At 53.2% G+C, this 18,449-nt stretch overlaps 1 protein-coding gene across 1 annotated transcript in view; it reads right to left on the reverse strand.

Moving 5' to 3' along the window:
* Positions 1 to 16,680: 16,680 nt before the first annotated feature.
* The window catches only part of KCNJ5 (potassium channel, inwardly rectifying subfamily J, member 5), a 26,042-nt gene continuing 24,273 nt past the window's right edge, over positions 16,681 to 18,449 (reverse strand). The window contains exons 3-4 of the mRNA XM_005882994.2: positions 17,930 to 18,248; positions 16,681 to 16,959 (exon numbers count right to left, since the gene is read on the reverse strand). Coding sequence (XP_005883056.2) covers positions 16,905 to 16,959; positions 17,930 to 18,248 — 374 coding nt within the window. The 3' untranslated portion in view covers positions 16,681 to 16,904. The remainder of the gene's footprint in view (positions 16,960 to 17,929; positions 18,249 to 18,449) is intronic.

The following is an 18,449-nucleotide window of genomic DNA, read 5'->3' on the forward strand; positions in this document are numbered from 1 at the left end:
GCTCAATCCGAGTCTGCAGCAGGTGCAGGGGACTCCGGGGTACCCGTCTTCTGTGCGGCCTCGGCAGAGGGTGGCTCCCATCCGTCAGGTACGGTATCTGGAACACATCCCTGGGACGCTGTGGCGAGCGGGGGAACACTGGACAGCCTTGTGCATCTTGTAGCCCAGAAGTGATACGGGTTGTCCCTGCTCAGAGCGCATGAACCGGACCTGGTCCCGAGGCCCTGCCCCACCGCAGGGAAGGGGCATGAGCAGTGTGGGCTGCCGAGTGCCCGGGAGGAGAGCTGACCTGGGTGGCGGTGGCTGCACTGACGGGTGCCACGTCCCTTAGCTCTGCACCCAGCTCCTTCCACGCACCTTAATTATTGACAATCATGTCCTAGCGTGGGAGACTGCTAGCCCCCCAGAGACAAGATCAAGGACCAACAAATTGTTCTGTGGGGGGAAAATAACCCAGGGCCGTGGAGGGCTGGCAGATGCCTGGCAAGGGGTCACTTTTGGATGTTCTACACGGTGGCAGGATGTTGGCCCTGCACCCAAATGTTTCTTATCACAATTTGGAGAAAGGCTTCAGAATGTAAAAGAGAAAGTGTCTTGCTCCAGGTCCAGAGAGATGGAGGAAGGCCTGCAAGGGGCAGGGGTGCCCGGGAGTGCTGCTTGAGTCAATACTCCACACTCCCCTTTCCCGTCACTCCGGCCTCATTGGGATCCTCATTCCTCCGCAAATGCCAAGTACACTCCGCTCCGTACACTCCGCCTCAGCCTTCCCACTGACGGTCCTCCCCCATGAGGTTCGGGTCTCAGGCGTTTACCCGGCCTGCTCCTCGCTTTTAGCCTTTGCCCAGATGTCAACAGCTTAGGAAAGGCTTCTCTTTGTTTTTATTTTTTAATATTTTTATTGACTTCAGAGAGGAAGGGAGAGTGAGAGAGAGAGAGAAACATCAACGATGAGAGTGAATCATTGATCAGCTGCCTCCTGCACGCCCCACATGGGCGCCCAGCCTGCAACCCGGGCATGTGACCTGACCGGGAATTGCACCGTGACCTCCTGGTTCATAGGTTGACGCACAACCACTGAGCCACACCGGCCAGGCTGAAAAGACTTCTCTTGACCACCTTCTGAAGCAGCGTCTCCCCTCGCTCTCCATCCACTTCCTCTGTGATGTGTAATGTCCGTATCTCCTCTAGGACATGAACGCCAAGAGGACAGGACGAGGCCCTGTTTACAGGAATACCCTAGTGCCCTAAACAGCACTCTAGCATAACATGCGCGCCGGTACTTGTTGAACAAATGAACGAGGGGGTCTCTTATCCGGGTAACGATGGGAAGCAGGGGCTGGGAGACCCTGGGCTTGGGCGCTGGAATATAGCGGGTTATCTTCCTTCAGCGGGTGGACGAAGCCAGCACCGCTTGTTCGGTCTGCTGTCCTGTGTGACAAGCACTTCGGGACACTGGTGTTGGTCGCTGGCCCCCAAAGGGAAGCAAGTAGGCTGAGCATATCTACATTCACCAGCTAGCGCGACTAGGCACTGCTGGGATTAGTCAGAATTTCTTGTTACAGGAGGTCAGTTTTGAAAAGTGTTTGGAAAGGAGTGAAGGAGAGTTCCTGGGAGGAAAGGAATGGAGATCCACGGGTCCAGGAGCGACTTTCTTCCGACACTCAGGCCCACCCCACAGAGCATGTGAGGGGGGGGCCTGACAAGATGCAATGTACCCTTTTCTTCCAGAGAAGACAAACATAAGGCTGGGATAGTTTTCAGCAAATATATGCAGTAATCTGTGTACCAAGGGCTGGTGGAATGCAGGGAAACCTAAATGAGTCAGTCCCTGCATCATCTCCTGCTCTAAGTGATACGAGTTTTAAAGGAAGTCGATGAAAGTGTAGGAAATGACCTCACTGATGTTACCCAGACCCCTCAGGGTAAAGTGTCTGGGACTCTAAGACCCCAGGAGCCTCGAGAACTCTGAAGGTCATTGCCACAGCTCTGGGCTTCCTGGTGGCCTGGCCCTTCTTTCCCTCGCTGGTCCTCTCGATGCCACTTAGCTAGTGTGTTACACTGATCATGGTGGGGAGCGGTTCTCTCCCTACCAGAGTTTATGATTATGAGGGTGCCAGAGGCGGACTGGACTCTTTTGATTTTTATGAACCTTTACTTAAGAATAAACTAACTAGTCCGGCCGGCGTGGCTCAGTGGTTGAGCATTGACCTTTGAACCAGGAGGTCACGGTTCGATTCCCAGTCAGGGCACATGCCCGGGTTGTGGCCTGGATTCCCAGTGTGGGGCGTGCAGGAGGTGGCCAATCAATGATTCTCTCTCATCATTGATGCTTCTGTCTCCCTTTCCCTTCCTCTCTGAAATCAATAAAAATATATATTTAAAACAAAAGAATAAACTAACCGATTAAAACATGTAGAGTAGCTTCCTAGGCAAAAGCATCCAATGTTGGACTAAAAAATTATTTTGCGACACTGCAAATGAGTAGTCCAGGATAGCATGCTAATACCATGATCTCCTATTTTAAGGTAATCTTTTTGGCTATCTGGGATGTTTCCTTTTAAAATTTTTATTTATTTATTTATTTATTTATTTTTTTCAGAGAGGAAGGGAGAGAGATAGAGAGTCAGAAACATCGATGAGAGAGAAACATCAATCAGCTGCCTCCTGCACACCCCCTACTGGGGATGTGCCCGCAAACAAGGTACATGCCCTTGACCGGAATCGAACCTGGGACCTTTCAGTCTGCAGGCCAACGCTCTATCCACTGAGCCAAACCAGTTAGGACAAAAAAATTTTTTTTTATTTATTGACTTGAAAAAGAGAGAGAGAAACATTGGTTTGTTGTCCCACTTATTTACATACTCACTGGTTGCTTCTTGTATTGCCCTGACCAGAGATCGAGCCCCCAACCTGGGCATATGGGGACAACGCTCTAACCAACTGAGCTACCCGGCCAGGGTAACTGGGATGTTTCCACCTTGCAAAGATGGACACATTTGTCCCCTATCTTAGAGAATGTGACACTTGTCCAAAGACTTCCTTAGCACCTGGGAAGGCACCTGCTCACCTGCTCTGGCTCCTCCTGGGTGACTCAGCAACATATTCAGCTAATCTGTGACCCATTGCAGTGACGAGAGGAGGCGTGGGAGGGAGTGATATGCAGGAGAGTCAACCTAAATATATGCAGCGCTCTCAGAGGGAAAGAACTTAGACTTGTTCTCCTGGATCCTAAATGGTGGACACAAAGGGTAACGCTGAGCAAGGCATGGTAGGCGGGACTGAGTCATTGGGTGTGTAATTGGAGTAAACTTTGGAGCCCCGCCCACCGCTGAGGTCCTGTTTTATTTGTGAAATCCTAAGGCTTCATGGCCTGTGGGTCATTTGGGAGCTACCTGCTGTACTGCTGAGCCAGCGCGCCGTTCCTCCCTCTCCCTGTCCTGGCACCTGCCCCATTCAAACTCTTCCAATAGCACTTACAATTAAATCCAAACTCTTCGATCTAGAAGCCTAGCCCTGACTTCTCTCTGTTGCCTCTCTCTCTGTGTCTCTCTTTCTCTCTTGTTAGAATTCAGACGACGCTGGCCATTTCTTTTCCCTTTATACCAAGCCCGTTCCCATCACAGGTTCCTTGTACAAGCTGTTCTCTCTGCCTAGAATGTTCTGATGGGAGACCCATCTCTTCATTAAGATCTCACCACTTCCTTGAGGACCCATCCTGAGGTGGCCATGCAATTGCATCACCCTCTTCATTCTATTTAGCACTTCCCACTCAGACATTCTTTTCACTTATTGGTTTATCTATGAATTGTCTCTATTTCTTCACTAGTTTGTGCGCTCCATGAGAGGTTAGCATATGGTATGTCCTCAAATAGGTTTGCTGAATGAATGAATGATGGTTAAGAAAGAAAGAGTCTGGGGGGGGGGGCTGGATGAAAAAGGGGGAAGGGATTAAGAATTACAAATAGGTAGTTGCAGCATGGCCACAGAGATGTAAGTCACAGCTTAGGGAATATGGTTAATAATATATTACTATGTCTGAGGCCAGGTGGGTACTTGTAATATCGGGGTGACCACTCTGTAACGTAACTGATCGTCTAACTGCTATGCTGCACACCTGACATTAATACAGAATAATATTGAATGTAAGCTGTAACTGATAAAATAAAAAAAGAGAAAAAAAGAGGTCATTGGCAACAATAACTTTGAGGAAACTTTATTTTGCTAAGCTCAGCCATACAGGTAACCATGCCAACTACCTAGAAATTAGTTTATTTTGAAGCAGCCACCAGGTGGTGCTGTTGACACACTTTTTATTCTCATGGCTCTGTTTATGGGCAGGTTCACTGGGGCGTCCATGGGCTGCTGCTTCCTCACCTCCTCACCCCACCTCACAGAGCAGTGTCCCGGCGGTGACCTGGTCGCCAACACGGGGAACTGATCGAAGGAGCTACTTTTTGGGGGCAGCACAGAAAGAAGAAGGTGAGGTTTGAACTGTGACACGCAGCACCTGGACAAAAGTGCCATCTGTCCGAAGAACTCTAGCGGGGCTTTGCTTTCCTGCTAAGGGAGGCTATGTGTTGCTAAATAGCTATTTATTGCTATTTTAAGGAAATAGTATAACATATTTAGAATGCGGTGTCTCTATTTCCATATGCAAAGTCTAGGCAGGACTTTGGAACCTCGGTGGAAGGTCCCACATTGGACGCACGTCAGAATTCCCTGAAGAGCTTTGTAAAAATACAGCTTTTCACCTGGCCGGTGTGGCTCAGTGGTTGAGCGTTGAACTGTGAACCAAGAAGTCATGGGCAACATGCCTGGGTTTAGGGCTCGATCCCCAGTAGGGGGCATGCAGGAGGCTACCAGGCTGCTGGAGGACAGAGACTCCCTCCCCACCTGCTGCTCCCAGGCTGCTGGGGGAAGGATGGGAGCAGAGCCGCTCATGGGCAGAGCTCACACTCCTCTCCATCCCCCACTCTTTGGGATACAAAGAAGAAAACATATTTGGACAAAAGCCACTCATTGCATAATTATAACTTTTGCTTTGGGAATGAGACAAGGAAGTATGAATTACATCTCTCAGAATGCAAATGAGATCTTGAGAAGCAAACGGGAGTGTTCCTCAGGGTAAGATGCCTGATCTGGTTTAATGAAGAGCCTGGGGTTTCTCCTCGGCGCATGCTCATCACACCAGGCTTCCTTCTCTCTAGAGAAACACAAGCACAGCCGGTGAGAAAGTCCCCGGGACCAGAACACGGAGCTCCAAAATGGGAGACTCTTGCAAGGAATGTGCACGCCTGCGTCTACCTCTGAAAGTTGGAAAGGTATTAGGAATAGAAACAAAGATCTTGCCTGTGATCATAGCTTTAGTGGATGATGCTTCATTCCGAAGCTGACGTCTCCCTTCCCAGCGGGGGCTGGAATCCCACGGGGTAACTGCGAAGTAGAGTCAGGCCATGGGGAGCTGTGTCCACACAAGAAGGCAGACTCACCGTCACCTTGGGCCATCTCTCCTGGTCGCCTGAGCCAGGATCTTGCATTTCCCCACCGGGCAGACTCCCTCTGGGTTTGGTGGTCTCTTGATTAAATTGGGAAGGAACTTCATAAGGTTGCAGGAGGGATTTTAAGAAATGATACACGTAGCTTAGTGTTCAACAAACTGGCTGCCCTGGCCAATATGTCTGCCGGGAAACGGGGCGGGTAGGAAAGGATGGGCTCTCTGTTCCTTTTACCCTGAAGCGTGTGGTCCCATTATCTCAGCTTCTGGCCTGGAGTGCATGGCCCCTGCTGCTCCGTGCGCCTCCGGAGGGGCCTGGTGGCCTTTGCTGGCCTCTTCCCTGGGCACCTTGGTGTGCAGAGCGGCCTCGGGAGGTCACGGATGCTGAGGCAGGCCTGCCAGGAGCCAGGCTCTGGGGTAGGGAGTTGGGGGGGAGTAGGCCCTGACTCCAGATGGAACTGCTCCAGAGACTCGTGTGAGAGAGGGAACAAGGCGGGGGGCTCCAGGCAGCGGGGAGGACACACAGGGGGCCATTGGAGGCCAAGAGGCGCCAGTTGCCCTGGACCGGGGAGCAGAGGACTGGAAGGAGGTAGAAGGAGCAAGAAGTGGGAGGTGGAGGGGTGGCTACCATCCCCCCTCACCCACTAGGCCCAGGACAATGTCCTGTCAGGCTCTCATCTGTGACAGGACCCCGTCTGTCCTGGTCCCTGAATCTGAGAGCTTTCAATGGAGGTTCTCAGGGTGGATCGGCTCGCTCTTCCCCGGGCCCAGGCACTTCTCTATTCATCAGGGACCCTGACTTTCTTTTTCTTCAAGGAATATTTCATAAGGCAGATAACATATGCTTTTCTGACATGTGTTTTGATATCACAGAAACTTAAGCAAATCATGCCGTGCCTTGGGTGAAAGAGCCTGTGTATTGCGCGTACACTAAGCACAATGGAAAAAAAATGCTGTCATTATAATCCCAGACCTTGGAATGGAACAGGTGGTGCCCGTGTGAGGAGCGTGCGTAGCCCGGGGTCAGGGACAAGGGGACTGCTGTGAATCCTGCCCTAAGGGGAAGGATTTCAGCGGCTGAGAGCTGAGCAGGCTGGTCCCTGCCCCCAGCTCCCTCTGACTCTACCTGGCTGCCTCCCAGGGTTTGTGGGCATCCGTGGGGCTCCCCTTCTCCCCCACCCCGGCAGGTGCAGGTGCCAGGCGCAGGTGGGACACCCCTCCTGAGGGGCGTCCTGGGAGGCGCCTGACCAGTGACCCAGCCAGGGGAGCAGTGGCGTCCTGTGGGGGACTTAGCAGTGGGCCGTGTCTTCCACCTGTTCCTCCAGATCTGCTCCTCCCTCTCCCCAAAGGCCTGGGCCCCCGACATACGGGGCTGATGGAGGGCCCGTGTTTCAGTGAGAAGGGGAGGAAGGTACCCAGTGATTGGCTCTCTCCGTTCCACTCTCCTTTGCTCTGATGACCTTGGAGAGCCTTTTGTTCCTCCTGTCCTAGATCAGTTGCCATGGGAACCAGAGTGGCAGCGTCACCCCGCTGCTGAGGTGCCATGCCCCCAGGATGCCATGAATACCAAGGGGAGGAACCATCAGAGAAGGAAAAACCTGTCCCCGAAATCACCCTGCAGGGCACTTCCTGACTCAGCTCCCCCGTTCTTCCAAGTTCTAGGTGCTCGGTTTTTGTCCCCACGTTCACAGAGGCTGAGGGGACAGGCGCTCTCTTCCATTTAGCCACCTGTGGTCCCTGGCGACCGCCCAGTACCTGGTTGGTGTGTGAAATCTGCTTACTGAGTGAATTCACAGGCCCGGCTGCGAGCAAATGACGACATTTGATGTCCTCTCAGTAAATCCGAGTAACCTCAGGGATCTTTGAGTTCTGGTCTCTCCTCAAATTTGCCGTCTGACAAAGTGACTTCCTGACGGAGTCATGAACCGCTGTAGACATATTTTATTTGAACTTTTCACAAAAGCTGATGGTCCGTTGAGGAGTGGTCACTTGCAGCCAAGCTGACTGGCAGCCGCTGAGCTTTCTGGAATGGGCTGTGGGCTGTTCAGCAGGACCCCAGACGGTGGGACAGATTTAGAATGGGCAGTCTCCTAACTTTGTTCTTATAGAGCTGTTCAGAGCGTGGACTTGGGAGCCAGTCTGCCTGGGTTCAAATCCTAGTTAAGCCACTTCGGAGCTGCATGAACCCAGTCTCAGTGTCCTCATCTGTAAAATGGGCCAATAACAGATTCTATCTCATATATTGGCTGTGAGTATTAAATAAATGAATGCACGTGAAATGCTCAGAACAGTATCTGCCCAGAGTAAGTCCTAGACAGCTTATTATTTCTATTATTATCCTGTGTTATTCAGTTTAAGGTACATTTTCCCCTATTTTGACCTCTCTGGAATCTGAAGGTGTGGTTTTTTTTCTGTTTTCTTGGTACATAAAATATACTGTGCGTTACAACGGATGGTATTTTATATTCAATTAAAGTCATTATTATTGTTATCCCATCTCTGATGCATCTGGTCAGTAACAAGGACTCCACATATTTTGGAGAGACTGATTCTCAGCGCCTATGTGTCTCTCCAGGCCTTCCTTTCCTGGAGTCACAGTGCCATTGTGGTCACCAGTGTGGGCTCAGCCATGATCAGAACAGCTCAGTCAGACAGACAAACAGCCACTGATGCTGGACATGCCATCATCTCGCTTCCTTCTTCTTAGCCGCCAAGCCAGACGCTTCAACCGGCTCTTCCATGGTAGTAGACAGGCTCTTTCAGTTTGCATAATTCTGACTACAGAGGGAGTTTTGTGTCTGTATTAGAGTTCTCCAGAGAAACAGAACCAATAGAATATAGAATGTATATGTATATGTATATGTATATGTATATGTATATGTATGTGTATATGTATTTATAATAATATCTATACATATAAAAGCCTAAGCAACCATTCCACCGTTTGGCCAGTAGCTATGATATGCATTGACCACCAGAGGACAGACGCTCAATGCACAGGCATGGAAACATGGAACAGACTGATGAATCTGAGAGGGAAGTGGGAGAGTGGAGGGCAGGAAGAGATTAACCAAAGATCTTATATGCATACTAGAGTCCCATGCATGGATTCATGCACTGGTGGGGTACCTCGGCCTGGCCTGCAGGGATCAGATCAAATCCATGCACCAGGCCTCCGACATCCCCCGAGGGGTCCTGGATTGCGAGAGGGTGCAGGCCAGGCCAAGGGACCCCACCAATGCACAAATCCGTGCACCGGGCCTCTAGTATACATATAAACATATGCATACTATATATGTACATATTTAAGGAATTGGATCGCGTGATCACATGCCTGGCAAGTCCAAAATCTGCAGAATGCGTTAGCAGGCTGGAGACCCGCGAGTGAGCTGATGCTGCAGTTCAAATCTAAAGGCTGTTGCTGCGGTTTGCTTCTTGTTCAGGGAGGCAGTCTTCTGTTCTGTTCAGGCCTTCAGCTGATTGGATGAGGCCCACCACATTATAGAGGGCAATCCGATGTACTCAAAGTCCATCAATTTAAATGTTAATCTCATCCAAAACACCCTCACAGAAACATCCAGAGTAATCTTTGACCAAATATCTGGGCACCATGGCCCAACCTGGTTGACATGCAAATTCACTGGTTGACATGCAAATTCACCATCACAGGGCCTTATGGGAAGGTTCCTGGGGTGAAGGCGTTGCATTAGTTGAAGATCATCCTTACCTTGGGGAGACTCCTTCCCTTCTCTGTGAAGTCCTGCTGGGCTAAGCCAAAGGTCACAACAGTATTTTGTATTTTCCCCACAGCAACCCTGCACGATAAGCAGGGATATTTTCATTTTTCAAATGAAGAAACAGAAATCAGAGGTTAAATGACTTAGTAGATAACTCTGAAAAGCTAGGTTTAACGGTCTTTAGGTCCTCCTTGTTGAGGATAACATTATTATTGCTATTGTTTTATTATTATATTTAATACTATGTTTTCAGGCACTGTTCTAAGCACTTTTCAAATATTAACTTTATTTTTTTTTAAATCCTCACCAGAGGATATTTTTCCATTGATTTTTAGAGAGAGAGTGGAAGAGAGAGGGAAAGACAGAAATATCGACGTGAGAAAAACACATCAATTGGTTGCCTCCTGCACGAACCCTGACCAGTGCCTGGGCCAGGGAGGAGCCTGCAATTGACGTATGTGCCCTTGGTCAGAATGGAACCCGGGACCCTTCAGTCTGCAGACCGACCCTCTACCCACTGAGCCAAACCGGCCAGGGCAAATATTAACTTTTTAACTCAATATCCCAACCATCCCCTAGAATGCTGAAGACAGATGTGATAAACAACTTATTTGAAGGTGAGAAATGCCTACACTCAACATTGCCTGGGCATGGCCACCCAGGAGAGCTCTGTGCTGCCTGGGGCTAGTTATCCCTCTCCCACCTGCTAACCTTCCTCTATTTTTACTGAGCACTGATTAAGGCCTGTCAGGGTCTGCACGCCCCTCCATGGTGTTCACACCTCATCAGTTCTTAGCACCTCCTAATGGCCTCTGAGATTAGCTCCCATGTTTGTGTGACGCATGTTTGTGTGACGCATGTCCTGGCAGGATGCTCAGGACAGAGACAGTGCTCATTCAGTGTTGGCTGAATAAGTGAGTAGATGCTATTTGAGGAGGAGAGGATGACACATACAGGAACCAGGGATGCTGTCAACACCCCAAACTCTCCCAGGTACCCCATCCTGAACTTCTGTTTTGCGCCTTTTCTTAATTGCCAGTAGCTCAGCCCTACCATCATGAGAATCACTGATTGGCTGCCTCCTGCATGCCCCCTACTGGGGATTTAGCCTGCAACCTGGGCGTGTGCCCTTGGCCAGAATCAAACCTGGGACCCTTCAGTCCACGGGCTGACGCTCTATCCACAGAGCCAAACCAGCTAGGGCTCTACTACCTTTCAACAGGACATTTTAAATGTACACATCATTAACTGGTTTGATGATAAATCATTGACTTTTTTTATAGATGAAATTTGAATTTTGAGTCTTTTCTTTGAATAATTTTTCACGAATATATCCATGTATTTTTACCCGATTCTTTCCTGTAGTAACCAACAACATGGGCATCTGTCCGCACCAATAAAACATTAAGATAATTAGCCAATGAGACTGGCCAGAGCAATCCATTTGGAACCCTCCATGAAACTTGGCTCTGGGCTCCCAAAGGGCAGGGACCGTATCCCATTCAATTCTGTTTCCCTGGCTCCTGGCAGGATGCTCAGAACAGAGCAGGTGCTCATCCATAAGTGAGTAAATTCTTTGAGTTAAGTCAGGCCTAAAAGGGTGGCCTGGAAGGACTTATGGACACAACCTAATCCCACTGAACTCTTCCATCCAGAAAAGGTTTTATTTCATTTTTTTTATCCTCACCCGAGAGTATGTTTTTATTGATCTTAGAGAGAGAGGAAGGGAGAGGAAGCGAGAGGGGGAGAAACGTCGATGGGAGAGAGAAACATCAGTCGGTTGCCTCCTGTACGTGCTGCGATCGGGGATTGAATCCACAACCTTTTGGGTGTAGGGGACGATGCTCCAACCAACTGGGCAACCCGGCCAGAGCTCTATTTCATTTTTAAAATACAACCTTATTTCATATGCAGAGGAGGAAGGAATCGCGCGTTTAACCTCACTGGGGACTGCTATCCTTGCAGGAGCTGTAGGAGGAAAGGCAGCGGAGTGGGAGGCATTGGGCGGCGGGAGGCGGGCAGAAATGAAATTCCCTTCCTGATGGACATGTTCGCGGCTTTGAAAAGAGCCTGCTTCTCCCTGACGGATGCTGCCGGGAAGTGTGGCGGTGAGAAAGGTCTGCTGCCTCTTTGAAGCAAACGTGAGCTGCCAAGGTCAACGCTGAGCCTCAGGAAGGCTTTCCGGGGAAGCTGAGCAGCCAATGCCGCATGGCAACCAGCGTGGGTGGCTCGGGGAGGCTGTTGCCAGGCACCGGTGGGAAAGGCCCCAGGTGGACATGGGTGTGGTAGGTGGCACTGCTCAGGGCCCTCGGCAATCCGATCAGCATCTGATGTGTAATAGATGTGAAATGATACTTACAATGAACTTGCTCAGAAGGGCTCAGAAAGACTCCTGAGTGCAGGACTTGGAACTATTTGTAAAGGAGTATTTAGAATTAGCCCTGGCTTTTCAGTCTTGGAGGCCAAGGTTGAGTGCAGCCAGACTGAGCGGCTCAGACAGAGTCCCAGTGATGACCCGTGGCCCCTGGGGACCGAAAGGCCATGCCTCTGAGCCCACACCCTGTCGCCGTAGAAAGGCATAGGGTCACGGCTCCCATAAAATCCTTTCTACTGCTTCCCACTGTACTGGGAACAGAGTCCACACTCACCGTATCTCCCAGGCAGGCAGGGCCTGAACCCCTCGCTTCCCCACCCCCAGCACTGCTGCCTCTCCAGCCTTTTCCTCCCCCTCCTTCCAGCTCAGAGCATTTATAACTCGCAGTTCCCCTGCACAGGATTGATCACTCCCGCCACTTTGCCTGATCAGTTCTTTCCTGCTCATAGTTCACGCCTCAGCTCGAGGCCCTTCCTAGGAGGGACAGTCCCTCCTTGGTGCTCTTGCTGCCCTTGACCTCCATGCCCTCTTGTTTCCTTCCCATCCCTGCTGCAAACTCTCACCCTCTCATTGTCTGTGTCCTTTCCCACCTCTTCTCACTCCCCACCTGACTGTAACTTCCACTGGAGAGAGAATATCTGTCTGGATCGTGGCTGAGTCCCTGGCGCCCGTTCCTGCTTCCAGCCCATAGGAGGCGCTCACCAAGCGGTGGTCCGGTGAAGGAGTGTGTAGGGAAACCGAGGCCCTGCAGAGTCCCAGACGCTTTGGACACTGTGCGGAGTCGGCCTGGGCTTTCCGACACAGTGAGCCGCTGTCAGGATCCCTCCCCAGGGTCCAGCGGGCCTGGAGGAGGGAATGACAGGTGGACGGCGGTGGGACTGACGGCCAGGTTCTCCTGCTGCTGTGGTCCCACTGGGATTCTGGAGGACAAGAGCGGACCCCTTGCAGGAGTCTCTCTTTTCACATGACCGGCCTGAGGACCCCTGAACATGGGCATGTCCCCTGGGCAGAATCCCACCCTGGTGCTCACTGGGAAGAGGACGGAGGGCCCTGAGTGGGAAGAACAGGGCAGCAGGCAGCCACGTTTCCACACTCAGGGTGCAGTCTGCGTTCAGCAAGCACTTCCCTCTTGCCCATCTGCTCCGTGGAGCGGACCCAGCTGGGCTGTCCTTCAGCGAGTGGACAGATGGTGGTGAATTCCCCAATGACCCGCCGATGGCTTCCTCAGGTTCACGGAGAACAGGCTCCTGCTGTGAGGTTCCCATGACACGGCTGACGGCAGCCTCCTCCACCAGCGCGTTTATCTAAGAGGCAACGTGGACTGTGACAATGACAGTCTGTGTCTGCACATCGAGGGATCCTAACTGCATGTACCTGTCACTACTTCCTTACTTCCAGCAAGCTCACCCCTTCCGCCCTCGACTTGTCCACGCAGGAGTGAGGCTCAGTGCGTAGGCTGATGTGCCCACTCTCACCGAACCCTCCTCGGTGGTGTAGGCTTTGTGCCTCCACTATGGGAGGCCAGGTTGCTTTCGTAGCAGCTCTGAGGAAAGGTAAGCAGTCCCCTTGGAAAACCTCAACAGGATTTCTGTCTCTGAAACTCCTTCCTAGACATTTATTTGCGGTAAAGGAGTGAACACACTTTCTGGCTGGCATCTCGCAGGGCCCACAGGGACACCCAGGGAGTGTCTCTGGCCAGTCTGGACCTCCTGGGCCAGGGCAGGTTTGCTGAGGGGAATGTTCAGGTTCTTGCTTTTTATTACAAACTAGAGGCCCGGTGCACGACATTCATGCTTGGAGGGGTGGGAGGGGTGGGGTCCCTCAGCCTGGCCTGCGCCCTCTCGCAGTCTGAGACCCTTCGGGGCATGTCCGCCTGCTGGCTTAGGCCCACTCCCCTGTGGGAGCTCACTGATCACCAGGGGGCAGCTCCTGTGTTGAGCGTCTGCCCCCTGGTGGTCAGTGCATGTCACAGCGACCAGTCAGTCGTTCCACCGTTCAGTTAATTTGCATATTAGGGTTCTATTATATAGGATGTGTGTATAGATCCCCTTCCCCACATTGCGACCCAGGCTTGGCCAGCAAATGTGTCCACTGAAGGGCCACTTCTTGCCTGCCGTCCCAGAGCCTCCTGGCTGTAGCTTATGTTTCTATGTTACATCACACCATGGAGGCAACTCCGCCCTCAGTGTCCCCACTGCTGGTATAGAGGCCCTGCACCTGCTTGGGCCCAGGCCACAGGCACTAACCTGCTTATGCCTTGCTGTAGGCGGAATGTGTGTGTCCCCCCAAATTGAAACCCTGACTCCTATGTGATGGTATTAGGGGTGGGGCCTTTGCTGTGAGTAGGATTCACAAATCCTACCCAGGGAGAAAGACTTGACCTAGGAGGCAGCTTAAGGAGATGCCATTAGCAACAGCCAAGCCGAGCTTACCTGGCTTCTCCCCGGAGCAGGACGTCCCCATCTCATCTCTCCCCACAGCTCATTCATGCTCTAGGAATCGGAGGCAGCCGTTTCCCAGTTCTCCTGCCAAGGAGGACCTGCTGGTGGATGGAGGCTGCGGCTCTCCCGCACAGCGCAGCACACAAGCCGGCCATCTGGGGAGGCGGGGCGTCCGACTCCTGCTGCCCGAGCTCGGCCAGATGCCCCAGACGTGGGTGCTGTGCAGGACGGTGCCCATCTGTGTTTGTTTGGGAGGCGCGTGGCACCCGTCATTATCTGTGTGGCCTTGAGCAAACTAATTAACTTCTCTGAACCTCAGCTGTCTCATTGGTAACAAGGGTTTCTAAGGGCCTCTCTGCAGTGTTTTGAGATTTAAATGCAATCACCCAGGTGAAGTGCCCCGCCCACGGCTGGGCACATAGCAGCGCTCGGGAATGGTGCATGGGCAGAGGTGTTTGATTCAGGGCATGTTCCTGAAAGACCGCAGGCCAGCTGTTTTTGTTTGGGACAATGTCAATACAAAAAAAAAAAAAAGAATCAAGTTTCTATGGCTCCCAATTCCCAAGAGACGCAAGGCCTGCTGGGAAGCAAGGCATGGGGTAAGTCATGTGCAAGAAGGTGCCCAGTTTTCACAGATCATGGGCAGGGAGGGTTCAACCCCAGACTGACCAGGGCTCTTTCTCCTCCATCAAGGTCAATGCTGAGGCTATGGTCTCAAAGCAGCAGAAGGCAATGACAGAGGTGGGCTCTGACCGCCCAGCCAGGACGGCGTCGGAATCCTGGGCAATGCCCACCCCCCCTGGCCCGGGAACAGGGTCCCTTCGGTAGTGGTGTCAACACCTGTCAGGTGTGAGGTGGATGGGAGAGGACTAGGGGACACTTACCTTCTTCTGAGGTCCCCGGGGCCTTCCCCTCACGGGGGATGTTTGTTCTCAGAGAGGAGGGACAAGGATGTTGGGGTCCCAGTGCTCTCAGGGTCTGACCAGGGACCTAACGCTTGGGATTTGGGAGATGTTGAGGCCTGTGGGAATTACCGTGGCCCCACCTCACAGCCTGGCCCACCTCTCTGTGGCCCGGCAGAAGTGATGGGTGGACCCCGAGCCATGCAATGCGGGGCCGCGACCCCCAGTGGCTGGTGTGCAGGCACGTGCTTTAAAGTGAATCCCTGGGGCCCTGGCCGTCCGACCACATTTAGTACCTAGTCCGTGTCTGCACGAGAGCTTCCTAAAACCATCTGGAGAACTTGTCAAGCTTCAGTTGGAGCAACTGGCCACGAGGAAGGATCTCCCAGGGGTATGAACGGCAAGCCTGCATGTGTGTCTCTAGGAGAGGAAGCAGCTAACGGGCCCACTTGGATGAACGTGTGACTAAGCCCAGCACAGGCGGGCTCCGGCCCGGCAGGGAGCTTGGGAATAGGATCCAGTTGATCCCTTCCTCTCCTGGACCCTCTGCGGCTCCTGTGCTTGGCAGAGAGCCGTGGTCTGGGTCCCTGGAGGCCCCTGCAGAGACGGACACCTGGAGGCATCTCCTTGGCCAGGTGGAGAGGTGGAGAGTCACACACTGAGAGGCAGGTGGGAACCAGGCCCAGGCCCAGGCCAGCGACAAGGTTCCTTTCTCTGTCGTTTCCGGTCCTTGCTTTGCTGCCTCACTGCAGGCACTGGGCGGGGTGATGAAGGCGGGTGGGCGGTCTGGCTGCGGGCAACCGTCCTGCTGTGTAAGCGCTGGCCCTGGTGGGCCTGGGGTGAGTTCCTGCCGCAGCTCCCCTCACTCAGGGCCTCCAATCTTAGGAATGGGCTTCTGCTTCGATTCCTAACTGCATGCCTGTTCCCGCTGGGGCTGCAGGCTGCCTGCTTCCACCCCCTAGGGCAGGTTCCAGCCCATCCCAACACCTGCTTCCCCAAGAAGGGTACCTGGAACCCTGGCTCAGCGCCATGCCCCTGGGGAAGACCCCCTCTGTGTGCCCAAGCACAGGGCCCTGCTGCCCTGAGGGTGGCAGCCAGGAGCACCAGTCCCCATCTCAGGCTGCCTGCCTGCCTCCGCCCTCACCTGCCCCAGGACCAAACACAGTTCTCTTTGCTGGGCCGGGCCTCAACTTTCGGCCGCGGGCAGCTTCACTCTGACTCCCGGGGAGGGGGCTTCACGTTTGGTGCTGGATTATGCTTCTATTTCCAAAGGCCAGTCGAGAGCTGTGAAGACTGTGGGTGTGGCCTCCATAACTCTAAGGCTGGGGGCCCTTTGAAATCTCTCTCCAGGTCTAGGTCAGCGAATCAGAAGTCTGTCTGCCTCAACACAATGATGTGCTCCATCCATTGACATGACCATCTGCACTGTCGGTCTGTCCATCCACCCGCCTGTCCTCTGTCTGAGCCATCCCTACCGGAGAAGAGAAACCCTCGAAAGCTGTCGGTTTCAAGGCTCATCCCTGCTCTTTTCTCTCTAATGTTCACCCGCTCCTTCTCCCACTGATGCCCCTCACCCCATGTTTGCAAGATGGGAGGAGACAGCCCTCCCCTCCCCCTTCCCTGGGCACCATCCCTGCTCCCCCCGCCCCGCCCTGCTGCCTTCTTCGAACCCTGCCCCCTGGAGGGCAGGACCGGGGGTTCTTGGCACCAGCAACTGAGAGTGGGTCCCTCCTGGGCTTGAAGGTGCAGCTGCCCCTGCAGTCACCTCTCGTTTTTGCCTCCCACCCCCTAATTCACTGGTTAACAAAGATGTGCTGAGCCCTGAAGTCAGACACCTCAGTCAACGATCGGTGCTGATGCTTTTACTTAAAAATGCTGCTTGCTTGCTCTTCTCTCTGCTGTCCTTCCCTCTCCCCTCTCCCCCCTCTCCCCAACCCCTGTTGGACCCCGACGGGCTCATCTGGCCCTCTGAACCCCGGCTTCCTTTCTCCCTGGAGCTGCCACAGGCTCTCTGAGAGGTGAAAGAAAACCACAGTGAAGGGCAGAAGTACTTTGAGATTCTTGGGCATCTGGATTCTCCCTTTGATGGGAGGTGCAGGCCACAGTGTGATTGGGGGTGGCCGCGAGGAAGCCGAGCCACTGTCCAGGTGCTCAGAGGAGCTCTGTGGCCCAGGCCACCCTCTGAGAGTCACGCTAAGGAGGTGACCGATCCAGCAGGCGGCCTTGGACGCGCAGAGCTCAGCGGAGGAAACACACACCCTTCACGGATCACGAGACACCATCAAGGCCCTGTTCTCTGTAGCGCGCAATAGTGGTTACGGGTCTCAGATCAGCAAGGCAGTCCCTGCATGACTTGGACCCACCCTGATGCATGAAGTCTGTGACCTACCATCCTCTAAGAGGGCAGAATCTCTCCTCCTTGAATCCACGACGAGCCTTGGGCTGGTAGAAATGAGGGGATGGGAGTGACTGCCCTCTCTAGGTGTCCCCATCTAGGATGGGTGTTTGAGCCTCTAAGAGAGCAGAACCTCTCCTCCCTGAATCCACGACGAGCCTTGGGCTGGTAGGAATGAGGGGATGGGAGTGACTGCCCTCTCTAGGTGTCCACCCTAGCGGGGGGCTGCCGGTGGGTCTGTGAGACCCGAGGAGGGAGGTGACTCCGGGCCAGCTGATAGAGGTGTGTGAGGGCAGAGGCCACGCTGAAACTTTCATTGTGGGGAATCCTGCCCTGGCCTGGTCCTTAGCCAGCGCCCACAGAGGCTGGGAGAGAAGAGGCAGCGTTGCCTCGGGGGCCCAGGCAGCAGGCCACCTGTTTGGAGAGGCCCTGAGCTGGGAGGGTCTGAGGCTGGATATACTACTCCTCCCCACAGAGTCCCCCAAACATGGCACTCAGCGAGTCCACCCCACCCCAGCCCTGGCGCTGCAGCATCTGAGCTCATAGAAGCCAGTGAGGGAGGCTGCGGGGAGAGGGCAGCCCTTACACCAAGCCCCTGGTCTCCCGGGACCCATTCAGCCCCTCTGGCTGGTCCTCTCCATCCTGCTCAGCCTCAGCATCCAGCTCTGCTTTCGCACAGCTTCCCGGCAGGGGGGTGCTGGGGAGGCACGGGAAGAGCCGGCCTTCCTGCTTCATTTCCGCCAGCTCCTTGGCACAGCAGCTGGGCGTGTTGGTCTCATAGGTGTCATGGAAGGTGTTGTAGTCCACCTCATAGAAGCCCTTTTCCAAGGTGAGGACTGGCGTGAACCGGTGGCCCCAGAGCACCTCTGTATCCATGTAGGAGCTCCGTGCTTGGCAAGTCATGCCTGCAGAACAGAGGGTACATGTATTAGGACTGGCCACAGCCATCATGCAGCCAACCATGCAGTTATCATCCATATATTCATTCATTCACCCATCATTCATCTATCCATCCATCATCCATTCATCCATCCATCCACCCAACCATCTAATTACCCATCCATCTATTCACCCAATCACCCATCATTCATATATCCATCCATCCA

The sequence above is a fragment of the Myotis brandtii genome, unplaced genomic scaffold (genome assembly GCF_000412655.1).
Source record: "Myotis brandtii unplaced genomic scaffold, ASM41265v1 scaffold75, whole genome shotgun sequence".
NCBI classification, from domain to species: Eukaryota; Metazoa; Chordata; class Mammalia; order Chiroptera; family Vespertilionidae; genus Myotis; species Myotis brandtii.